This window comes from Trachypithecus francoisi, unplaced genomic scaffold (genome assembly GCF_009764315.1).
Source record: "Trachypithecus francoisi isolate TF-2019V2 unplaced genomic scaffold, Tfra_2.0 Lachesis_group0, whole genome shotgun sequence".
NCBI classification, from domain to species: Eukaryota; Metazoa; Chordata; class Mammalia; order Primates; family Cercopithecidae; genus Trachypithecus; species Trachypithecus francoisi.
This window is the reverse complement of record NW_022681453.1, coordinates 140140538-140166236: the sequence shown is the minus strand read 5'-3', so window position 1 is coordinate 140166236 and position 25699 is coordinate 140140538. Positions and strand designations below refer to the sequence as shown.

General features: G+C 47.6%; 1 protein-coding gene and 1 long non-coding RNA gene across 4 annotated transcripts in view; one reads left to right on the top strand and one right to left on the bottom strand.

The window, feature by feature from the left end:
- Window positions 1-25699, top strand: part of CCDC13 (coiled-coil domain containing 13) — a 67143-nt gene that overhangs the window by 6232 nt on the left and 35212 nt on the right. For all 3 annotated transcript variants that reach the window (XM_033212215.1, XM_033212217.1, XM_033212216.1), the window contains exons 2-8: window positions 8804-9030; window positions 10539-10687; window positions 13834-13976; window positions 14830-14919; window positions 19502-19618; window positions 20845-20949; window positions 24369-24530. In XM_033212215.1, the coding sequence (XP_033068106.1) occupies window positions 8810-9030; window positions 10539-10687; window positions 13834-13976; window positions 14830-14919; window positions 19502-19618; window positions 20845-20949; window positions 24369-24530 (987 nt within the window). In that variant the 5' untranslated portion in view covers window positions 8804-8809. The remainder of the gene's footprint in view (window positions 1-8803; window positions 9031-10538; window positions 10688-13833; window positions 13977-14829; window positions 14920-19501; window positions 19619-20844; window positions 20950-24368; window positions 24531-25699) is intronic.
- LOC117083962 lies at window positions 20107-24500 on the bottom strand. Its single transcript, XR_004437272.1, has 2 exons — window positions 24155-24500; window positions 20107-21927 (listed from the first exon to the last, which is right to left on the bottom strand). It is a non-coding gene; the product is annotated as an uncharacterized LOC117083962 (long non-coding RNA).

Below are 25699 nucleotides of genomic sequence, written 5' to 3'. Positions count from 1 at the left end.
GTAGAGACAGGGTTTCACCGTATTAGCCAGGATGGTCTCGATCTCCTGACCTCGTGATCCGCCCGTCTCGGCCTCCCAAAGTGCTGGGATTACAGGCTTGAGCCACCGCGCCCGGCCGATATTCTTAATCAAATTGAAGAAGTTCCCTTCTATTCCTAGTTTACTTAGAGTTTTTATCCTGAATGAGCATTGGATTTTGTCAAATGCTTTTTCTGTGTCTATTAATATGATTGTGTGACTTTTCTTCTTTAGCCTGCTGATGTGATAGGTTTACGTTAATTGATTTTCTAATGTTAAACCAGCCTTGCATACCTAAAGTAACTCCTATTTGGTCATATGGTATAATTTTTCAAATACATTGTTGGATTCAATTTGCTAATATTCTTGGAGAGGAAGTTTTTTTTTTTTTGAGACAGGATCTCGCTCTTTTGCCCAGGCTGGAGTGCAGTGGCGCAATCATGGCTCACTGCAGTGAGAGGAAGATTTGAGAATTACCTTCCTTCCTTTCACTTGACTGGCCAATCGAACTCTTTCTTTGCTGCAAAACTGGCTGTTTTCCATGTATTGGTTTTCTGGACAGCAGGCAAGATAAACCTGTCAGGCTGTTACTTGCTTCCAGCTGCCCCTTCTTCCTCTTCCTTCTCCTTCCCTCTCTCCCACCTCCTCACTCTGCACCTTCTCCTCATGCTGCTTTGTTCATACTCTAGGTTTCAACTACCTGAGGCTCCAGCTCAGACTTTCCTTCTGAACCCCAGACCCACTCAGCATCTCAGCCAGCCAGCTGCCCACCCAGCACTCAAAGTCCACCACCTTGTCTGCAGCGTGGAAAACTGCTCCTCTGTCAGGGCCTGCTATCTCCCCAATCACTCAAACCCAAACCACCTAGGTTTCTCCCCTCTCCTCCGCCTAGCTGCCTTCAGTCCCTTCTATTTGGCAGCAATTCCTGTTCCCCCTTCTCCATCTCCACTGCTGCAGTTTTGATTTAGGCCCACATGGCTTCCCGGAGACCCCCTCCTAACTAGGCCCTTTGCCTCCAGCTCTGCGGAAGGCAAAGGTGATCCTGTGTACACCCTCTGAACATCCCCAACGCCTCAAGATAAAGTCCAGGCTCCTTAGCTGAGCAGATCAGACCCTCCTTCTGGTGCCTCCCCAAATGTGCCCTGCCCTCTGGCCATTCTGAACCCTTCATAGTTCCCCACACTCATCACATTCTCTGCACATGCTCTTCTGGCAGGAAAGCCCTCTGCCCCCCACTCAGGCACCGTCCCTTTCCCACCCAGGCCAATTTCTTCTGCATTCAGCTTCAAATTGACTGAGATGCTTGTCTCTCCTGCAGCCTCTCTCTTTCCAGACAGCCTCTCAGAGCAATTAACACCTCTCATTCTCAAACCAGCTTAATGTTAAGCGTACCTGGTAAACTTTAAAAATACAAAAATAGTAGCCGGGCGTAGCGGTACACGCCTGTAGTCCCAGCTACTCAGGAAGCTGAGGCAGGAGAATCGCTTGAACCCAGGAGGCGGAGGTTGCTGTGAGCTGAGATCATGCCATTGCACTCCAGCCTGGGCAACAAGAGCAAAACTCCATCTCAAAAAAATAAAAATAAAAATAGACACCCTGGCCACAGCCCAGATCAATTAATTCCAAATCTCCACTGGCCTTATGAATAGCATAGATTAGATACTAATACTCTGGGGGCCGGTCGGGACCATAGGTGTCCTCTCAGTGCAGGCGTTGCTGTCTATCCCAGAGGCTTCACTGGGCCAAGAACACCACTTTTCATACAGTGATAATGATAATTATTTCCATGCATTCTTTCACTTAATCTCACAACCTCCCTGTTAAGTTCGTAAGTATCAGAGTCCCATTTTACAGATGGGAAACGAAAGCAAAGAGGTTAAGTAATTTGCCTGGGGCACAGTGTACATTCAATGAGTACCAGTTCCTCAGTGAATTCAGGTGCAAATTGAGAGTGGAAAAGGAGAAAAGCTTTACAAGTTACTGTATTCATTCATTCAGTGACAATTCTACAAACATTAGTTGAAGGCCTGTTCTGGGCAAGATGCTGAGAATTAGCAAATAAGATATTAGGACCCCTGCCCTTAAGAGGTCTCTTTGTAAAGGGAAGTAATATAAATAAAATAATAGATAATTATAATACACTGAGGTTAAGTTTAGTGATCAAGGGGTGCCCTAGGGATTCTGGGAGTCCACAGGGTGACCTGAGGGGAATCCTAGAGGCTAACTGGGAGTTAGTGGGAAGGTAAAGGGCTGGGATGGGGAGGCCTGGGAGGAAGGCCTCCCAGGTAGAGGGAGTGGCTGAAGCCTGCCTGAGATGCCACCAGGCTTAATCCTCAACAGGAGCCACAAACCCAAAGCATCTGCTGTGGCTGATGGGAAATAAAAGTGAATTCAGCAGGTTTAAGAGAAAGAACAACATTTATGTGCAGTGATAATGGGCAGCTGATGAGCCAGCTGCAGCATCTGGAAGTGGCAGGGATGGTGGTTTAATGGAAAGAACATATTGTGCACCAAAGGAACTCTGTATAGCAGCTGCTGTCCATGTGGGACTATGGGCCCAGCATTGCCAGATCTGTAAACTTTTGTAAGAGAAGCTGGTGTAAACCAAACATAAAATTCAGAGGTCCCCCAACCATCTAAATGGATTTCCTTCTCAGCCAGTACACTCTGAAGTTAACCCGAAAGACCAGTTCAGGCCTTGATGGGAAGCGGCAGATGGGACATGCCTCATTATGCCCTCCTCCCTTTTGGAATTCAGGAGAAGTTGACCAACATTTAATTAACATCAACACAGACCTTAAGTCTGATAAGAAACATTTACAATCTATTATCTCTGAAGCCTGCTACCTGGAGGCTTCATTTGCATGATCAAATGATCTTATTCTAACCCAGACATTCCTTTCTATTTATAGTAACTCTTTGAACCAATTGCCAATCAGAAAAATTTTAAATCTATCTATGACCTGGAAGCTCCCCTCTCCCAACCTTGGAGTTGTCCTGCTTTTCTGGACCAAATCAGTTTTTCTGGACCAAATCAGTATATATCTTAAATGTATTTGATTGATGTCTCAGGTCTGCCTGAAATGTATAAAACCAAGCTGTGCCCTGACCACCTTGGGCACATGGTCTCAGGATCTCCTGAGGGCTGTGTCACGGGCCATGATCACTCGTATTTGACTCAGAATAAATCTCTTCAGACTGGGCAAGGTGGCTCACACCTGTGATCCCAGCATTTTGGGAGGCTGAGGTGGGTGAATCACTTAAGGTCAGGAGTTCAAGACCAGCCTGGCTAACGTGGTAAAACCATGTCTCTACAAAAACATACAAAAATTATCCGGGTGTGGTGGTGCATGCCTGTAGTCCCAGCAACTCAGAAGGCTGAGGCAGGAGAACTGCTTGAGCCCAGGAGGCGGAGGTTGCAGTGAGTCAAGATTGCGCCACTGTACTCCAGCCTGGGTGACAGAGCAAGACTTCGTCTAAAAAAAAAAAAAAAAAAAGAGTACTTCTCTTCAAATATTTTACAGAGTTTGACTGCTTTTGTTGACACTGGAAATCTGATATTGGAATTGCAATTATTTGAATGTTGGCAACAAATTCAAATCCTAACATAGTGTTCTGTGAGAGCCAAACAAAAATGTCTGTGGGATGTGTTAAACTAACTGTAGCCTAAAGCTGCTTTCTTGTATATTCTAAGTTCAGCCTAAAGGTTTCTCTGTACATAGTAAACTGTAACTTAACTAGCTATTTCAGCAGACTGTAACCTACTCTTATGCCAGTCACAGAGTTTCAGCCAATCACAGGCAGCCAGCTATTCAAATTGTATTCAAAAAAGGCAAACAGCCAGCTGTAATCAGTTCAGTTGTTTCTGTACCTCACTTGTGCTTTCTGTTTATCACTTTCCTTTTTCTGTTCATAAATCTTATTCAACTAGGTGGCAGCCCAGGAGTCACTCTGAATCTATTCTGGTTCTGGGGGCTGCTAGATTTGTGAATCATTCTTTGCTCAATTGAATTCTGTTGAATTTGATTTGTTTAAAGTTTTTCTTTTTTTATGCTGGAGACAGGGTCTCACTGTCACCCAGGCTAGAGTGCAGTGGCGATCACAGCTCATTGTAGTCTCAACCTCCCGGGCTCAAGCTATGCTTCCACTTTGGCCTTCCAAAGTGCTGGGATTACAGGTGTGAGCCATCATGCCTGCCCTAACGTTTGTCTTTTAACAGAGGATATAGCCTTTGGGCCAGCCATTATACTCACATGTATTGTTTATTACAATGAAAGAATACAGGTCAAAATCAGCAAAGAGGCACACAGGGCAGAGTCCAGGAGACACCAGGTGCAAGCTTCCAGTTGTCTTCTCCCAGTAGAGTCATGTTAACAGTACTTACTTCTACCAGAAACAATTCATGGCAACTTACATGGAGTAGTGCCAGCCAGGGAATCTCCCCTGAGTCTTGGTGTCTAGGGTTTTTATTAGGAGATGGTTACATAGGTACAGTTGACCTTAGTCACTCAGTTTCTAGCCCCCTCCAGCCTACCCCGCACCTGGCAATGAATCGCATTGTTAATTAACATGGACTGGAATGGCCCAAGGCCCCCAGGTGAAGAAAAACACTCTCATCGGGAAGGATGGTCCAAGGGCTCAGAGATTCTCCCTTAGGAGCGGGTCAAAGGCCAAACCTGTTTTTTGGAATGTGTGGGTGTGGAAAATACAGGTTTTCTGAGTTAATTATTTATAGTTCTCTTACTGGGCAGAGCTGCCTGGTAAGGAATTTCAACATAACACCAGCTCCTGCTTTTGTTTGACCTTTGCCAAACCCTGGGCTCAGCCCACAGCACATTAAAACCACCTGGGCAGCAGTTATCCCATCCCACACCTGGTCTCCACTCCAGACTAATTTAAATCAGATTCTCTAGGGGTGGGGCCTGGTTATCAGCATTTTTAGATTGTATCCTGGGGATTTGGTATTGAAGCAAGTTTAAGAGTAGCTGGGTACAGGCTCTGGGACCACTCCTGTGTGCGAGATGGAGATAAGTATATTGAGAACGTACAGATAGAGCAGTTGAGGCTGTTTGGGCAGGTAGAGTATTCCTCCTGGAGGGTCAGAAAAGGACCATGGTATTCATGCTGGGTGTGGGAGGATCAGCAAGATTTAAGCCTTGGAGGGAGAAGGCGGTAGAGGAACAGAGGAGCAAGTCAACATAACTAGCTAGAACTTGGCATTGTGAAAGGGAAAACAGGCTAGAAGGACACAGAGGCCACATCCAAAGCACTTAAAGCCATTGGACTTGGCTTTGTGGCTAAGGGGCATCTGCTGAAGCTTTTGCACAGGAGTCTGTCAGACTCAGAACTGTGGTTTAGAGAAACCAGTCCCTCAGCAAATGTTATTCATTTGTTCCCCAAATGTTCATTCCATGCCGGCTACATGCCAGGCCCTGCTATAGGCACTGAGGATACAGCAGTGAACAACACACAGTGCCTGCCATTGTGAAGCTGGAGGAAGAGAGGCAGTCAACAAGTAAACAAATCAAAATATAATGTGTCAGGTGACTCCCAGTGCCATGGTGGAAGACGAAACAGGGCAAGGGCATGGGGAGTGAGGGCAGGGATGCCTTCTACAATAGGATATGAGGAGACCTCTGTGATAAGGTGACATTTGAGAGGAAGTAGGTAAGGTGGATGTCTGGGGGAAAGACATTCCTGGGAGAGGTAACAGCAAGTGCAGATACCCCAAGGTGGTTATAAGCCTGGTATCAGTGGGAATGGAGACATGGGGGCAGATTTTAGGACATTTATGGAAAATAAACAAGATTTATGATCAATTGGATGATAGGTAGATGATGTGGCTTGAGGTTGGTTTAAGACAGGGATGCTTACCACTGGCTACACTTTAAAGTCATGAGGGGAGCTTTTAATAATTCCAGTGGCTGTGCTCTAGTATTTCATTTATGTGAAGTTCAAACAGACAAAACATCAAGAATGTATAAGAAACTGATCACTCAGTAACAGTGAGTGATTGTATTGTGAGTGTAAATTGTGTTGTCTAATACAATTTTAAAACGGTCAAAAAATGTGAATAGACACGTCACAAAAGATATACACATAGTCAGCAAGCTCATGAAAAGATGCTCAACATAACTAGTTAGCAGAGAAATACAAATTAAAACCACATTGAGATACCATTTTATTTTTATTTTATTTTAATTAATTATTTATATTTTATTTATTTATTTATTTGTTTGTTTGTTTGTTTGTTTATTTATTTTGAGACAGAGTCTTGCTCTGTCACCCAGGTTGGAGTGCAATGGTACAATCTTGGCTCACTGCAACCTCGCCCAGGCTGGAGTGCAATGGCTAAGTCTTGGCTCACCACAACCTCTGCCTCCCAGGTTCAAGTGATTCTCCTGCCTTAGCCTGCTGAGTAGCTGGGATTACAGACCTGTATCACCACACCCAGCTAATTTTTGTATTTTTAGTAGAGATGGGATTTCTTCATTTTGGCCAGGCTGGTCTCGAACTTCTGATATCAGGTTATCCACCCACCTCAGCCTCCCAAAGTATTGGGATTACAGGCATGAGCCACCGTGCCTAGCCTACTTAATTATTTTTTTTTTTTTGAGATGGAGTTTTGCTTTTGTTGCCCAGGCTGGAGTGCAATGGCGTGATCTTGGCTCAATGCAACCTCTGCCTCCTGGGTTCAAGCAATTCTCCTGCCTCAACCTCCCGAGTAGCGGGGATTACAGGCACATGCCTCCCAAAGTGATGGGATTACAGGCATGAGCCACCACGCCCGGCTGAGATACCATTTTACATACTAACGAGAAACTCTAAAATTTAGACTGACCAGACTCAATGCTGACAAGGATGGAGCAACCGGGAGTCCTATACATTGCTAGTAGGAATGTAAAATGGTACAGCCACTCTGGCAAACATTTTAGCAGTTTCTTGTGAAGTCAAACATAAATTTACCATATAAACCAGAATTTTCACTTTTAGGTATTTACCCAAGAGAAATAAAAACATACATTCACACAAATACCTTCTTATACATGAATGTTCATAATGGCTTTATTCATAATAGCCAAAACTGGAAACAGCTCAGATGTCCAATAACAGGTGAATGTATAATCAAATTGTTGTTTATTTAAACAACATAATATTACTCAGTAATAAAAAGGAATGAGCTTATAATGCATGCAATGACATGGATGAATCTCAAAAAGGTAGTGCTGAGCAAAAAAGGAGCCAGACACAAAAGGCTAACCACTATATGATTCTAGTTATATGAAATTCCAGAAAAAGCAAAACTGGAGTGAACAAAAGCAGACCATAGTTTGCCTGGGATTGGGATTGGGATTGGCAGGGAAATTGTCTGCAAAAGGGCACCTGGAGGATTCTGGGGTGATGAAATGTTCTTTCATGATGGTGGCAGTGATTTACACAGGTGAATATATTTGTCAAAACTCATTTGTACACATAAAATTGGTGGGTTTTTTTGTTTTTTTGTTTTTTTGTTTTTTTTTTTTTGAGACAGTGTCTCACTGTTACTTGGAATGAAATGCAATGGCACAATGATGGCTCACTGCAGCCTCCACTTCCTGGGCTCAAGCAATCTTGCCACCTCAGCCTCCTAAGTAGCTGGGACTACAGGCATGCACCACCACAGCCAATTTTTTGTAGAGATGGGGTTTTGCCATGTTACCCAGGCTGATCTCAAACTCCTGGTCTCAAGGAATCCACTCGCCTTGGCCTCCCAAAGTGCTGTGATTACAGGCATGAGCCACTGCACCCAACCTGGTATATTTTATTGTACATAAATTATTCTTTTTTTTTTTTTTGAGACGGAGTCTCGCTCTGTCGCCCAGGCTGGAGTGCAGTGGCTGGATCTCAGCTCACTGCAAGCTCCGCCTCCCAGGTTTACGCCATTCTCCTGCCTCAGCCTCCCGAGTAGCTGGGACTACAGGCGCCTGCCACCTCGCCCGGCTAGTTTTTTGTATTTTTTAGTAGAGACGGGGTTTCACCATGTTAGCCAGGATGGTCTCGATCTCCTGACCTCGTGATCCGCCCGTCTCGGCCTCCCAAAGTGCTAGGATTACAGGCTTGAGCCACCACGCCCGGCCATAAATTATTCTTTGATAGACTGACTAAAAAGAAACCAGGCAAAATTAATCTTCAATGGTAGCAGTCAGAATAATGGTTGTCTTGGGGGATGATTCACTGGAAGGGGCACAAAGTAGCCTGCTCAGGGACTGGAAATGCCCTATACCTTGATCTGGGTGGTCACCACAGAGGTATATGTCTATGGAAAGATTCACTGAGCCGTGTGGTCAGGATTTATGTACTTTATTGCATGTGAATTATACCTGAATTTAAAAGGAAAAAGAAGAAATAATGGCCAAGCCCCATTCCTAGAAACTGGGATTTGGTTGTTCTAGAAATGGTCCTAGGCATTGCTATATAGGAGTTCCTAGGGGATTTTAATGTTCAACCAGAGCTGAGAGCTATTGATTTAAGGGACAGGCAAGAGTCAAGTCTTGAGTCTGAGTAATGGAGACTATTCTGATGCCATGTGCAATCTGTTGGCATGTTCAGGAATTGGGGAGGATGCTCAGCTCAACCTTGGCTTTCTAGTGATCTGAGTTGAGGTTGGGGCTTCCAAGCTTCTGCATGGACATACATGCAACACAAAGCAGTAAACTTCAGGGATGGGGCCACAGACAGGGTGGACTGTGTGCTGAGTGCTCAGTGTGGAATTTGCTTCAGCTCAGGTTTCTTTTCTGATACTTAGGGCAGGATGGCAGCAGATGAAGCCTCACAGAACACTTTGCGGCTCCAGTTCAAGGCAATGCAGGAGATGCAGCACAAACGGTTACAGAAGCAGATGGAGAAAAAGAGGGAAAAAGAACTGAGCCTCAAAAGCAGAGCTGACGACCCAGAGGAGCCCTTGGAGGTCTCAGATGGCCTCAGCCTTCTCCACACAGGGGAGCCAAACTCGAAAAACAACTTTGAGAAGAGGTAAATGCAAGTTTGAAATCTCTCAGGGGTGTGTGTGTGTGTGTACCACAGGAGGTATAGCAAAACTTGTAAAATGCAGCTAAAGTGATAGAAGGAAGCTTAGAGCCTTAATTATAGCTGCATTTAACAAGTTTTGATACAGTTTCTGTGGTCAATCCATTCTAAATGCTTTATAATACATATTATGATTTCTTCTTAACCCACAAATAATTTAGGAGTATAGGGTGTTTTTCTAGTTCCAAACATATGATGAGTTTTGGGTTTTCTTTTATTTCTATTTTTTATTATTGATTTCTTTTTTTTTTTTTGAGATGGAGTCTCGCTCTGTCGCCCAGGCTAGAGTGTAGTGGCCGGATCTCAGCTCACTGCAAGCTCTGCCTCCCGGGTTTACGCCATTCTCCTGCCTCATCCTCCCGAGTAGCTGGGACTACAGGTGCCCGCCACCTTGCCTGGCTAGTTTTTTGTATTTTTTAGTAGAGATGGGCTTTCACTGTGTTAGCCAGGATGGTCTCGATCTCCTGACCTTGTGATCCGCCCGTCTCGGCCTCCCAAAGTACTGGGATTACAGGCTTGAGCCACCACGCCTGGCTTTATTATTGATTTCTTTTTCTTTTTTTTTTTTTTTGAGACGGAGTTCTTGCTCTGTCGCCCAGGCTAGAGTGCAGTGCCGCGATCTCGGCTCACTGCAAGCTCCGCCTCCCGGGTTCATGCTGTTCTCCTGTCTCAGCCTCCTGAGTAGCTGGGACTACAGGCGCCCGCCACCGTGCCCAGCTGATTTTTTTTATTTTTAGTAGAGACAGGGTTTCACTGTGGTCTCGATCTCCTGACCTTGTGATCCGCCCATCTCGGCCTCCCAAAGTGCTGGAATTACAGGCGTGAGCCACCGCGCCTGGCCTATTATTGATTTCTAAAACAGTCACTTGCCATTAGAGAAAATAGTCTGTATAATGTTATTATTTAGAATTTGCTAAGATTCCCTTTATAGCCTATAATACTTTTTTTAAGAGATGGGATCTTGCACTGTCACCTGGGCTGGAATGCAGGTTGATAACTCACTGCAGCCTCAAGCTCCTGGGTTCAAGCAATCCTCCCACCTCAGCTTCTGGAGTCACTGGGATTACAGGTGTACACTACCAAAAAAAAAAAATTTTTTTTTGTTTGTTTTATTTTTAGAGATAGGGTCTTTCTTTGTTGCCCAGGCTAGTCATAAACTCCTGCCTTGGCTTCCCAAAGTGCTGGGATTAGAGGTGTGAGCCACGATACCCAGCCCTGTAATATATTTTTATGCATGTTCCATGGATGCTTAAAAGAAATATGAATTCTGAGTGGGTTTTTTTTTTTTATAACTCCCTATTGAAGCCAGCTAATGAACAACATTGAAACCTTTCTTCTTTCACGTGTGTGTCTGCATCTGCATGTCCGTCTGTCCACCTAGGCAGTGGAAGACTGACCCCTGCCCACCAGGGCCTTTGCCTCGGAGGAGGATTAATTCTGCCTTTCCCTTGTAGGGTGCTTGAAGATGAGATTGAACACCTTCGAAATGAGCTCAGGGAAACAGTGGATGAGAACGGGCGATTGTATAAGCTGCTGAAGGAGAGGGACTTTGAAATCAAACACCTCAAAAAGAAAATAGAAGAGGACAGACTTGCCTTCACAGGTAGCTCCACTATTGTTGTGACAGTCCTTTCCTGCAGTTCAGGGACTTCAGACAGGGCTGACAGCAGGTTCTAGGGAGCCAGGTGCCCAAGAGAATGCCAAGGGTCAGTTTTGTTCAAGCTTGTCCAGAGGAGTCCTGGAAGTGAGGAAGAGGGTAGAGGAAAAGAGCAGCCCCAGGGAGGCCAGCCCACCAGAAAATGGGAGCACAGGGAGCAATGAGGGATTTAAAAATGGGCCAGCAGGGCCAGCAGGCAAGCATCATAGGCAGTGTTGGTGATCTAGATGGGACTCATGACAAGGGTTCGCCATCATGCTCACAGCATGTTCAAGGGCTGGCAGGGTCCATTTCTCCTTGGTATACTGGCTCACATGTTATGTTGTGAACATAAAAAAGCCCCAGCAGCCTGCAGTGAGCTATGATCACCCCCACTGCACTGAACCCTGGGCAACAGAGTGAGATCCTGTCTTAAAAAAAAAAAAAAAAAGGCCCCAGTAGAGCCAGGTATGAAGTCTACAGCACCTGCTGTTGCTGCTCCAGAAAGGTAGATGAGACAGGGAAGTCACCTGTTCTGGGAGGATATCATGGGACCCAACCACCAACAAGGTCTGGGCTGGGCCTTGGCCATGTAAGTCTGGGCTACACCTTAGCTGTGTTGGTGGAGACCTCATGGTGGCCCCATGAGTCTGGTGAGGACGTTGGCTTTGCAGGTCTGGTAATGACCTTTGATCTGTGGTTGTGAGCCAATATCTCTGTGGTTATGAGTTTGACTTTTGCCCTGCTGATGTAGTGGGGACTTTGGACTTGATTGTCCTCTGTTATGTATACACCCATTGAGCAATTCAATGGTTAGCCAATTAAATGGCTAATAAATCAGAAAGTATTATAGATGTCACCAATCACAGAGAGCAACAGGGCTGACTCAACATCTACCAGACTATCCCTCCTTGCCTTTGAGAGTAAATGCATTTGAGGATAGGTACGTTCATAGGACCAAAGCTCTGGTCAGTCAATGCTGAATTACAAAGAAAGGGGAATTTGGTATCCTAAAGACGCATGGTAGCCTAATGCACCTCCCTCCATTCTTTCACCTTTTCTGTCTGAAACAAAAAACACAAAGTCTGGCTAAAGAAGCCTACACTCTCAGCCTGACTATGGATTCAACTGTGGAAGGGGCTGCTTGCATTTTTGCAAGGCTGTAGAGAAGCTGATAGGCTCCAGGAGGAGCAGGAGACACATCTCCACCCAGCCAACCTGGGAAGCAGATCTGGGGTTACTCCCTCTGCCCCAGCCCCTCTCGTTGTTAACTGTCTCTTGCAGTCTTTGCCAAAACACAGACTTGGTCATGGCCTCATCTGACTGCCAGCTCTAAGTGTCCCTGAAAACCACTTAAATCCGGTCTGCACTCTGAAGTCACCATTCTGATTTCCATTTTGGAGAGAAAATCTGACAAGCCCATTTATGTTTTTAATTTTTTTTTTTTTTTTTTTTTTTTTTTTGAGATGGAGTCTTGCTCTGTTGCCCAGACTGGAGTGCAGTGGCACGATCTTGGCTCACCACAACCTCTGCCTCCTGAGTTCAAGTGATTCTCCTGCCTCAGCCTCCTGAGTAGCTGGGATTACAGGTGTGTGCCACCACACCCAGCTAATTTTTGTATTTTTAGTAGAAACGGGATTTCACCATGTTGACTAGGCTGGTCTCGAACTGCTGACCTTGTGATCCACCTGCCTCGGCCTCCCAAAGTCCTGTGATTACAGGCATGAGCCACTGTGCCGGACCTCCATTTATGTTTTTAAACTGTGCTGCAAGTGACAGGCTACTGAGAGTTGATAGATGGGTTTCTTTTGGCTGGATTTTTAGTGATTGCTTTTGGGTTTTGTTTGTTTACTATATTTTTTGTACAGTTTTTAAGTGATCTAGTGATTACAAAATACATATTACCTTTTCATAGTCTACATGTAAATAATATTTTACCACTTCAAATGGAACGTAGAAACTTTACCATCATCCAGGTCCCTTTACCTCTCCCTTTCTATTGCAGTTTTTATGTGTATTATATCTATATATATTGAAAATCCCATTGGTCAGTGTTATACTAGTGTCTTCCTAGGTGAGAGCACTCTTCATGGTTTGAGCCCTCACTTCATTCACTCAGGTCTCTGTTCACACATCACCTTTTCAGAGAGCCTTTCCTGGCCACTCCATCTAAAATAGCATCACCTCCCTCATTCTTACCCTCTTGCCCAGCTGCAGTGTATTTCCTAGCACTTATTCCTCCTACATATTAGAATACATATTTATTTCTTTGATGTTTTAAATTATCTGTCTTCCCTACTTGAATGTAAACTCCATAAGTCTTTTTTATCCACCACTGAATCCCTAATACCAAGAGGACCCAGCACTTGGTGGAAAATAAATATTTGCTAAATGAATGTATGCCTTTCTATTGGGTAGGTGTTACCACCAAATTCTGTGTAAGAAAAAAACCACATAATCTCTGTAGCAGTAAGCATGTATTGAGCTTAAACATCTGGGGGTTGGTTGGGGATTGGCAGATCTAGGTCAGGCTTGGCTAGGTTGGTTCCACTTTGTTTAACATGTCTCTCTTCTATTCTTGAGACCAGCCAGCCAGGTATGTTCTTCCTGTGAAGAGGGCAGAAGCAAACACAGCAAGTTTAACTGCACGAGTGCTTTTTAAACCTCTACCTTATCTGCACCTTATCTGTTAACATGCCATTGGCCAAAGCAAGCCAAATGGTTGAGCCCAGAGTCATAGAAGGCCCAAGGGGACTACATCCTGCTCATTAGAGGGCACAACAAAATTACAGGGATATGGATGTAATCCTGTCACTGAGAATGTCATGAAGCATTGGAGTGATAAACCTGACTCTCACAGAATTAAAACTCTGCTTTCTGTTTTTATCATTTTCCTAGAACATACTGAACCTCTGAGTGGCTGCATTTCCACTCATTGGAGTTGGGTCCCAGGGCTGCTAGGTATATGATGACCCTCCTAAACTAGTGTCCCTTCATGAGCATTCATGCCAAGCAGCTTTAGCTTTTAAGGCCCTGGTGCTGTTGGTGGTGGGGCATGAGTTTGATGTGTATGCCTGTGTTTTTAATTGACCTCACCATTCCGTTCATTTTAGGGACAGCTGGTGTAGCCGGAGACGTGATCGCCACCAAAATTGTGGAGCTATCCAAAAAGAACCGGCTGTTGATGGCAGAATCAGAGGGTGCAAAAACCAGGGTGAAGCAGCTGACCAATCGCATCCAGGAGCTGGAGCGGGAAGTGAGGGGCCTTGGTCATTCTTCCTCTGGAGGGGACTCCCAGCATGGGCAAGAGGGAACCTCCCTAGCTTCTCCATATGTAGCTGGAAGAGCTGAAGTTGGAAGGTTAAGAGGCTTTCTCAAGTCACGCAGTATATGGTGGTGCTGCATTTTAAATTCAATTCTGTTGCCCTCCAACAAGCTTCTTGGTGTCTCTGGCCTCATCTGTTCATCTGTAACCTGAAATCCATCATTCTTTTTTTTTTTTTTTTGAGATGGAGTCTCGCTCTGTCACCCAAGCTGGAGTGCACTGGCCAGATCTCAGCTCACTGCAAGCTCCGCCACCCGGGTTCACGCCATTCTCCTGCCTCAGCCTCCCCGAGTAGCTGGGACTACAGGCGCCCGCCACCTCGCCCGGCTAGTTTTTTGTATTTTTTAGTAGAGACGGGGTTTCACCGTGTTAGCCAGGATGGTCTCGATCTCCTGACCTTGTGATCCGCCCGCCTCGGCCTCCCAAAGTGCTGGGATTACAGGTTTGAGCCACCGCGCCCGGCCCCATCATTCTTTTATGCCCCGCCTCCTAGGCTGTTGGAATTTCAGGAAACAGATTATGGGTGTAGCATTATTATTTATTAAGCTGTTAGTGAACCCTTGGACTGCTTTTATAGTGCGATTAGGGAATGGGCCAGACAATCAATTAAGCCCTCTCCGTTCCAGAGCGGTTTCTAAAGGAGAATTCTTCCATTAATGATCCTAAAGTGAGCTAAAAGGACACACCACCAACATAGGTAACCACACACACAAGGCACCAGAGTGCTTTCCTTGGGCTGCACAATCACTGAGCAGAGTATTAAGCACGAGGTTTGCTTTTTCAGCTGCAGACAGCCCTGACCAGGCTGTCAGCCAAGGGAGCCACTGACGCAGGAGCCAAGCCACCGAGGGCCCAGATGGGAGACAGAGCATTGGTATGAATTCTCTTCTGTGCTGGGGAGTCTGCAGGGCAGCCATGGGCCTGGGCCTCCCCTCCTCCACAGGTGTGTAGGTACCTCTACCTGGGGTCCACCCCCAACCCCTAACCCCGCTGCTGAGCCAGGTGCCCATTGTCTACCATTGCTGCATCCTCAGAGCAGACGTCAGAGAACAGTACCAAGTGTATGGCCTGAGGCCAAGAATGTCCTGTCGGAAGCCATGGAGGGTGTAGCTCCAACTCTGTCTCCAGTAAGGAAGGCTGGGAGGAGCCTGAGAACCCTGGAACACTAGAGCCTCAGGATCAAGAAGGAAGGCCTGGTCCAACTGACCGCCCACTGTCAGCCCAGCCATCTCCTGTACAGCATTCTCACTGGGGACACATCCAGCCTCCACCTTACTCCAGGGACAGGGAGCTCACCACTGCCCAGTGGAATCCTGTTCTTTATGGGGCAGTTCATATTATGAACACTTTCCCTTTCATAGAGCTCCAAATCTACAGAGTAAAAGTGGCTATTGGAAATGGGGACTTGTTCCCCAGAGCCCATTTTACTAAACCAGTGACAGTTCATGAAACTCAAGAGGTGGGAATTGCAGCTCCATGAAAGGAAGTCAGTCTGACCTAGTGGGTTGGTTTTTCCCCACACCAGACAGTAAATAGCATCAGAGTCTAAAGAACATTCCAGGAGGCTTCACCAAGGGTTTTCTTGGGAAGCCAGGCCAATTGGTGAGAGAGGCAGCCAAGCCCCAGGACTCCCAATTAGGTGCTTGTTTTCTAGCCCTATCTTCCCTGCTGCCTACACTGGGATCAGACTGCCCTGTGCCTTCCTTGAGGAGAATTCAGTCCTCACTGTGCAGTGATGGGCCCCTCAGGTTCGGGGGTGAATGTGCCTCCTCAAGAGTAGTCTTGTGTAAACCTGTCTCATTGCTAGGGAGGCAGCAGAGCGGCTCTGCCCTCTACAGAGGCTGGACTGAGTATTCTTCAGGGCCTTTCGTGGCTTCAGAGGACACTGCTAAGCTGCCCCTGGTTTATTCCACACATTGAGCACCTCCACATCCCCAACTAGGGCTGCCCTGGATAGGAAACTGCTTGTTCAGCCTGATGGGATTTTCTAAGCCCTGTGACACAGGGAATCAAAAACAGAGACTCGGCTGGGTGCAGTGGCTCACGCCTGTAATCCCAGCACTTTGGGAGGCTGAGGCCAGCAGATCACTTGAGGCCAGGAGTTCGAGACCAGCCTGGCCAACACGGTGAAACACCATCTCTAGTAAAAATACAAAAATTAGCCTGGCATGGTGGCACACGCCTGTAATCCCAGCTACTCGGGAGGCTGAGGCATGAGAATCGCTTGAACCTGGGAGGCGGAGGTTGCAGTGAGCTGAGATCGCACCACTGCACTCCAGCCTGGGCAACAGAGTGAGACTCTGTCTCAAAACAAACAAACAAAACAAACAACAACAACAAAAACAGAGGCTCTGTCTATGGAGAATCCCAGAGGAGGAATGAGGAGTCATTCGAAGGCAGGATGTGGACAGGGCCTTCAGAGATGGCCCCTGTGCTCTGAGCTCACAGGGGAGTCCACCCTCCATTAAGGTTGCAGCTAGAAGGTGGGACGGAGGAGGGCATCCCTGAGTTGGCCTTACTGGAGAAGGAAGATGGGGAAGGTGAACTGAGTGTCAGCTGGATAACATTTGACTGCAGCCCAGAGCTCACAAGGGAGAAAAGGGGAATGTAAGCCAAAAAAGCTGAGTGAAGTCACCCATAGAGGGAGCCCTTGAATGGCAGCTGGAGCAGTAGTTTTGACTTTATTCTGTGGCCACAGGGAGCATGGGAGGTTCCAGGTTCCAGAGAGAAGAGTGTGTGATGGACTGCAGGTCTCAATTCATCAGCACCACGTGTTCTCCCTGGCATCTCCTGAGAGCAAAAGCAATGTTCCCCTCATTAGGCTGCTCAGGGCAGCCCAAGCCCGAGCCACACTCCAGAAGCCTGCAGGCTCAATCCACATTCCAACCCTAGGCCTCCAAAGCACATTCCAGAGTAGAGCTGAACACCCTTCCCTCTGCTTGGGGCTTCAGGAGGCTGTGATGTGAGCGGCATTGGCATTGTCTGCTCCCCATGGACTGCGTTTTAGTTATTTTCTCAAAGAAAACAGCCTCGGGTAGGGGAGGGAGTGTGCCCATACCCAGGTCCCCCACAAAGCCTGTGGAATTTCACTCTGGGCAGAAAGAACTCTGAAATGGCTTGGAGGTAGGATTAGCTCAGCTGCCTAAGCCAGGAGGATGGGGCCTGATCCAGCCCTCTCCAGAACACCATCTGGCCCTCAGCCCACTTGTCAGCTGCCCACTCAAGCCAAGCTAGGCCTGCCAGCATTGCCCTCCATCAGGACCTGCCCCAGACAGCATCCTTGACATGCATTGTCCTAGCAACCCTCACGGGTTCCCTGGAGATGGGCATTACATATCCCCATTTTACAGATGAGAAAATGAGACTGGGACAGGGCATCACTGCCCAGGTTCTAGAGTCAGATCCAATCTTTATGCTTTTTCCATGCTCTGAGCAAATCAAAGAGATGCTGCAGGGTCGCTGCAGCCATATGGAAGCACATGTATTCCCACAGCTCTCAGCACCCCCACTGTCAGGGCCACTGGGACTCATGGCACTGGAGACCTGACAGGCAGGGCAGGGACGTGGCAGGGCGTGGAGAGGTGTTGCTTCCCAACCCAGGGCAGATTCAAAGCCACACATTTAACAGGAGAAGAAGCAGGCACCCAACAGAGTATGCAGGGATGGCAGGTGGCCCGACAGGAGGAAGAACACAGAACAAAATATACTTTTAAAAAAAGGATGGCCAGGCATGGTGGCTCACACCTGTAATCCCAGCACTTTGGGAGGCCGAGGCAGTTGGATCACCTGAGGTCTGGAGTTCAAGACCAGCCTGGCCAACATGGTGAAACCCTATCTCTACTGAAAAATATACAAAAAGTTAGTCGGGCATGGTGGCGGGTATCTGGAATCCCAGCTACCCGGGAGGCTGAGGCAGGAGAATCGCTTCATCCCGAGGAGCGGAGGTTGCAGTGAGCTGAGATCATGCCATTACACTCCAGCCTGGGCAACAAGTGAAGCTCTGTCTCAAAAAAAAAAAAAAAAAAGATACACTTATGCTTCATATAAGTTCCCAGCTGGCATATTCTGTTCACGTTGGCTGTTCTCTTTAGCCTGATGTTGGTGCTCTGAGGAAGCGGAACAGGGAAGTATTTGTATATCCTTTCCATAGATGAGGACACTGGATGAGGCCAGGGTTTCTGGACCAGGTGTCCATGTCTAGTTTCTTTGGCCAGTGGTTTTCAGCTGGGCTGCCCAGAGCCTCTGGAAATTCCTGGTCTATGGAAATTCCTGGACCAGTATACTTGGATCTGTCTTTCACACTAGCATTCACAGGAGATTTTGTTTGTGCCTGATAGAGAAAGGTCAGAAAGCCACTGTAGTACCATCCCTGTTTCCTGAAGTTCAGCTGCTCTGCCCTGTTGGGGCAGCAGCAGAGGGCCTCAGCATCATTGCCCGATGGGATGCTCAGCCTGACAACCAGCGTTCCTGTGGCCACGATGCCCAGCATTAGCAGCAGCTTAAATTGGAAGAGTCAGCCAGGGCAGGGGAAGGACCAGTGTTCTTTCTAATCCCACCTGCATCACCCTAACCAGCTGTATGCCTGAAGGCATATTACCTCCTCTCTCTGGGCCTTATTTTCATCATTATGGAAGGGGTTTGAATGGGCTGAAGGTCCCTTTGTCAAATATCTATGAGTCACAGGAGTGTCTACTGAAGACAGAGAGGTAGTCAGCCCATTTAAGAAAAATTTCCATCCAGATAGTTTAAATAAAACATTGGGTTAAAAAAAAAAAAAAGACACTGCTAAGAGTTCCAGCAGGCAATTTTCATGGTTGCTGTAGTTCTTCAAGCCACAGAGATGAACATTTGGAAATTAAAGTGGTCACTGCTAGGAAAGAGAGCCCAAGGCCCCTCAGCTGTCAAAAAACCAAGGCCCAAGCTGACGAATCTGGGAGAAGCGGATCCTGAATTATGATGCTGTGGCTCTGCTGCCACGCTGGGCTTGCCTTCTGGGAGTAAGGTGGTTTCCTCTTTATTCTGAGTGAAGATGGATTAGCTGTGATGCCAATCTCTGAGTACAGCAGAGGGTCCACACCCAGGAAGTGTCTGGGAGGCGTGGAGCCTGCTGCTCTCTCCAGATGCTTTACCTCTACGGTAAGGCATGCTCCCACATGTGTGTGTGCAACACTCTGCAAAAAGCTCAGTCCCAAAGTTAAGCTGCCAGGATTCAAATCCAGGTTCCACCTTTATTAACCAGATAGCCCAAGTAGAGGACTTACCTTCCACCAGCCTCTATTTTGCATCTATAAGGGGCTTACAAGAGAACCTACCTCACAGGGGTTTATGAAGATTAAATGAGTTACTCCATGTCAAACACTTAGCACAGTGCCTGGCACAGACTTGGATAAATGGGGGCTATGATTATTGTTCCCATGTAGACAATAAATGACTACTTTCCTGTCCTTCCCACCCAGCCGGAGACCCCAGAGGTGAAGGCCCTGCAGGACAGGCTGGCAGCCACCAACTTGAAGATGAGTGACCTCCGCAACCAGATCCAGTCTGTGAAGCAGGAGCTGCGGATGGCACAGAAGGTCTTTCAGAGCCAGGGCTTGGGGCTTCTTGTGTGGCTGGGGCTGAACTTGGGAAGAGCACGGCTGGCATAGTGGATTCCATTCTGGAGCCGTGAGTGCTCAGCCCCGTGAGCACACTGCTTGCTCTGGGTCAGGCTCCAGATCCAGTCCTTCCTCCTGCTAGTGCTTGGTCCATACCCATTTGGTGGGCAGAGTTGTTGGCTACCTGAGCCTGCCACCCCCACCCCCACAGTATACATGCCCTTGTGGTGCCTGCCCAGCTCTAGACTGAGGAGGACAGTGCTATCCACCCAGGGAGAGTCCATTAAGCCTTCCCTGCACAACCTGTGCCCCAGTAGATCCTGGGTCTCCCCTTAATGTCACCCTTACTTAACTTGGAAGCCTGCCAGCACCTGCCTTCTGCTTTGCTGTCTGTAACAGAAAATGAAGAGGTTCTTTGTGTATTGAAGGACCCTTTCAAAGGAAAATGCTCAGACTTGGGACACAGGCCCAGCTGGTTCATTATTTATTTTTATTTACATAGCAAATTCTCTGGCATTTGTCTTCCCTGCTGGAACCACTCAGACTAGCCAAGATTTCCAAAACAGTGTTCTATTGTGGAAACAAGCGCCAGAGACTTGGTACGCTGGATCGGGTTTCTGTGACAGGCTTCAGAGGGGCCCAGGTCACAAGCTGGAGCGTATTGTTTCTGCCTCAAAGCCTTGACGTTGGGCCTGAGCGCTGCACTTCAATAACCGCAAAGCTGGGCCCTTCTTGGACCACAGCGCCCCAACTGACATTCAGTAGCCCACCTTTGCTGCACTCAGGTCCACTTGTCTGTGGCTTTTCACAGAGGCCAGGGTCCTGTGGCAATGTATTTCCTATAGCTAGAATTAGCTCAGCTCTAGGTGATAGGTGAATGGGTTAAGGAAGCAGGTGTTGGTCAGCTTTGTGGTTCAGTCATCCCAGAATATGTCAAGAGCCAGGGGCCCTATCTGGGCATTGCCGGCAGTTTCTTGGCTGCTCTAAGCATTGCCAAGAAATGCCAGGGATGATGGGTTTACCACTTTCCCAGGGAGAGCTGCCCTTGGGACATGGTAAACTGACTTTTGAGGGCTATGCTCTGAGATGGGAAGAAGATTGTGTAGGTGAAGGCTGCTTCTGAATATGCCTCTAAATATGCAGCAGCATCAGGGTCTGGTGGAGCCCTGTCTTTCGGCCACACTGAAGGCCCTGCCTTATTTCAGGTTTTGGCCAGCGAGGTTGGGGAAGACGTCAATGTCCAGCAGCTCCTATCCTCACCAGGGACCTGGAGGGGTCGGGCTCAACAAATTCTTGTTTTGCAGAGCAAGGTGGGTGAGTCACCAGACTTCTCCTGGCCTGAACAAAGGATTTAAAATGCCCCAGAAAGACTTGCCCTGACCCCCTTAGAGACTTAAGCACACAGTACCCAAAAAAGGCCTTTAGGTCTCACAGTGCACTCGTGCAGGGCTGTTGTTTCACCTTCTCGCCAACCAGCCTGATTTTAATTTGTTATTTAATGAACAAGCTCTTATATAACACTTACCACATGCCAGGCACTGGAGCTTAACAAATGCCAACGCCTTTGGTTTGATTTATTTAACTCCAGGCATCTTTTTTCCCCTAGTTTATGTAAATTTGCGTGACTGTTGTAATTGTAAGCTTTTTCCAGTTTTGTCCAGATGCTTGTAGTCTTTTGAAAGTTTTAATTACCCAATAAAAACTTATCCTTGTCTCCCTCTTTATTGTCTGAATATTTTGGAGCATACCAAAAGAGGCTAACAGCAGGGGCTCTGAAGTCACACTGCTCAGATTCAAATCCCAGCTCTCCCTTCATCAGCTGTGTGACCTCAAGCAAGTTCCTTTAGCTCTGTACCTCAGTTTCCTCATCTGTATAATGGGGATAATAACGATGCCTACCCCACAGGATTGTTGGGCGAATTGAGTCAATACTTGTAAAGTGCTCAGCACAGGGCCTGGCATGGAGGAAGCACTGTATAAAAGTTAGGTGTGGTTCTTTTCCCTTTGTGCCTTCAAACTGAGAAACATGTGAGAAGGTGTGTGATTTCCACTATTTGCCAAGCACATCACCCTTGTTCCCAGGGACTTAAAGGGTCACAGTGGCTTTTGTCCTCAGTGTCTCCCATGGGATCCTTGAAGCCAACATAAAGGGGGAAAAACTCCAAGAAGCTAATAGATAGTGCATGGCCTTGGGGTTCGAGAGACCTGAGTTTACGTTTGGCCACTGGTCTGCCAACTCTGTGACCTTGGGCAAACCCCTTCATCTTCCTATGTCTTCGTCTTCATACCTGTGAAATGGGGTAACATAAAATAACATTTCTAAAGCACCTAGGATAGTGTCTGACCATAATAAGCACAAAACAACTTCCTTATTATTGTCATTAAGTTGTATGTCAAATTCTTTTTTTTTTTTTTTTTTTTTTTTGAGACAGAGTCTTGCTCTGTCTCCCAGGCTGGAGCACAGTGGCGCGATCTCAGCTCACTGCAAGCTCCACCTCCTGGGTTCACACCATTCTCCTGCCTCAACCTCCCGAGTAGCTGAGACTACAGGCGCCCACCACCACACCCAGCTAATTGTTTGTATTGTTAGTAGAGATGGGGTTTCACCATGTTAGCCACGATGGTCTCGATCTCCTGACCTCGTGATCCGCCCGTCTCGGCCTCACAAAGGGCTGGGATTACAGATGTGAGCCACCGCGCCTAGCCCTGTATGTCAAATTCTTAAAGGTAACAGTGTTCTTTTTTTTTTTTTTTTTTGAGACGGAGTCTCGCTCTGTCGCCCGGGCTGGAGTGCAGTGGCAGGATCTCAGCTCACTGCAAGCTCCGCCTCCTGGGTTTACGCCATTCTCCTGCCTCAGCCTCCCGAGTAGCTGGGACTACAGGCACTCGCCACCTCGCCCGGCTAGTTTTTTGTATTTTTTAGTAGAGACGGGGTTTCACAGTGTTAGCCAGGATGGTCTTGATCTCCTGACCTCGTGATCCGCCCGTCTCGGCCTCCCAAAGTGCTGGGATTACAGGCTTGAGCCACCGCGCCCGGCCAACAGTGTTCTTTAATGATTAAATGGAATTGCCTCACAGCGCCACACGAGGGCACTGATGGGTGCCTTCAAAGCTGTGCTCCTGCCCTTTGCCAGGGAGCCTAGCAAATTGTGCTTCCTTTCCTGGCTCAAGTTTACCAACGTTGTTTTGTCATTTGGTTGTGTTGACATGGAAACCAGGGTCAGAAGGATCCTAGGAGTTGTCTGCTTCTACCCTAGTGTTATAAGGGTGATAAGGACATTGTTTTGTGGGATGACATCTACCTGCCACTTGCTGAGGGCCCACGTGTGCCAGGCTGTATTGACAGCTTCACCTAGACCATCTTGGGATTTTGCAAAGTTACCTAATCCTAAAAATCACCTGTAGCATTTAAAATGCAGATTCTAGGCCGGGCGCGGTGGCTCAAGCCTGTAATCCCAGCACTTTGGGAGGCCGAGACGGGCGAATCACGAGGTCAGGAGATCAAGACCATCCTGGCTAACATGGTGAAAGCCCGTCTCTACTAAAAAATACAAAAAACTAAGCCGGGCGAGGTGGCAGGCGCCTGTAGTCCCAGCTCCTCGGGAGGCTGAGGCAGGAGAATGGCGTCAACCCGGGAGGCGGAGCTTGCAGTGAGCTGAGATCCGGCCACTGCACTCCAGCCTGGGCGACAGAGCGAGACTCCGTCTCAAAAAAAAAAAAAAAAAAAAAAAATGCAGATTCTAAGTCCCTTCCCCTAGAGCTCTAGTTTGTTAATCTGGAGTAAGCACCAAGATTTGTCAGTCCAAGAAGAACCTCAGAGGATTCCCAGGCTCAGACAACTTCATGATACTGAATCCTCAAAACAGTGTTATGCAGGGTGTACTCTTAGGCCCATCTTACAGATGAGGGAACTGAGATTCAGAGTTACCTGTGCGCAGTCACACAGTCTGTGAGGCTTTGAGCCAGTCTCTCTGCTTCCAAACCCTGCCTTCCCCTCTGCAGTATCTCCTGTAAGTGACCGCCATCTTCCGAGGAGCCCACCCCAGTCTTAGGTGGTCTGTCTGTTAGAAAGTTCCTCCTTGCCCAGCACTTTGGGAGGCTGAGGTGGGCAGATCGCTTGAGCCCAGGAGTTCAAGACTAGCCTGGGCAATATGGTGAAACCCCGTCTCTAACATGGTGAAACCCCTTCTCTTTTTGTGTGTGTATATATATATATACACACAAACAAAAATTATCCAGGCACAGTTGCCTGTGCCTGTGGTCCCAGCTGCTTAGGCAGCTGAACTGGGAAGATTGCTTGAGCCCGGGAGGCAGAGGTGAGCCATGATTGCACCACTGCACTCCAGTCTGGGCGACAGAGCAAGACCTTGTTTCTAAATAAATAAATACCTAAAATAAGGAAGTTCTTTCTTGAACTGAGACCTGCTATCCTGTCCCTCCCTGGTTCCTGGGGCCACAGGTCTGCTTCCTAGCCTCAAACAGCCCCTCAGAGATAGGGTGATTTTTCTCATTCACTTTTTTTCTAAGCTGAACTTCCCTGGTGTCTTCCAATGTGTTGCTCAAGATGCCAGCTCAGATCGTCCCCCACCCCTAGTCCTCCTCAGATGGGGCTACCACAGCCATCTAGAGAGGTGGTTCCATCTTCAGTCCATGGGATCTCCTATCACACTCTGAGTAGTAGAGGCTGGCTGCAGACCCATTGTGGAACGATGAGTTTTACCATCCTCAGGTTCGAGAGCTTGAGAAGCAACTGGGCCAGTCCCGGAGCCAGTCTGTGGGAACAGCCAGTGATGAGTTGTCTGTCTATCCACACCCAAGGAAGCTGTCAGCACAGGAGAAAAACCTGCTGAGGATCCGCAGCCTGGAAAGGGAAAAACAGGAAGGTTTGGAGGTAATGCATGCCCAGTGAGGAGGTCAACCAGGCATGTAGGAAGGAGAGATCATGATGGTGCCTGTAAGGGCTCTGAGGCACATGTGGTCGGAAGTCTGAGCCACCCCTTCTAGGCAGGAGACACCTGGGGACCTGAGTCACCTCTGCATGTTCCTCACGTCCTGTCAAACCAACCTGAGCTGCCTGACTGGGACCTCACTGTGAGCCCATTTAATGAACTTTTCGTGGTCCCATCCTGGCTGTTTTGGAGGTGCTGTGCCTGAAATTCTCATTGTAAAAGAGAGAAGGGGAGGGCCACAGCTCCAGAAGTGTGATAGGGTTAGATGGGGCTTGAAGAAGGAAAGTTCCAGGCTGATGAAAGAAGTGGGCAGGCTGGACTCAGCACCAGGGGCCGCATCTCACTGGCTGCATTAGGAGTGTCAGAACTCTAACTCTACCAGGTTTAAGCAACAAAGAGAAGTTATTGGCCCATGTAAACGAACAATCCAGAGGTGGCCTAGCTTCAGGTGCAGATTGGGGCCTTGCTCTCAGCACCTTCTCCTGGGTTGGCTTCACTCTCTTCCACAGGGACCCTGAGTGGTCCCAGCTTCTCTCCTCCAGTGCAGCCTCTACAGACAAAGTGTTTCTCTTTCCCAATTGTTCCATCAAATTCCCAGAATTGAGTGTCTTTGGGCTAGCCAGGTTATGTGGCCATCCTTGAACCCATCACTGTGGCCAAGAGTACAGGGTGTTTTGATTGGTCAAGCTTCAGATACCTGCCTCAAGGTTTGAGAGCATGAGTTAGCCTCCCCAAACTTGCAATGAGAGTGGGGAGTAGGGCCCACTTTAAAGAAGGTAGCAGAAGCAGCATGAAGAGGTGCAGGCAGGCTGTACAACAGGCCCACTTAGTGGCCCTGGCAGTGAGCTACCTAACAGTGAGGCCTTGCCTTTTCATCAGGAGACTTTTGCCTGTGAGCACCAACTCTGGGTTAGGCCCCGTGTTAGGAATGCTGTGACCATGACCACATTGCACCTCCCAGCACTCTAGACCATCAGCTGTGAGGAGGGAAACAGTGAGACCAGAGGTGGGCAGGGCCTGCTGGGCTTTGTATGCCAGCGAGGACTTTTGGCCTGTATCTTGAAGGCTGTAGAGAACCACCAAAGGGTTTTTGTTTTTTTAGATGGAGTCT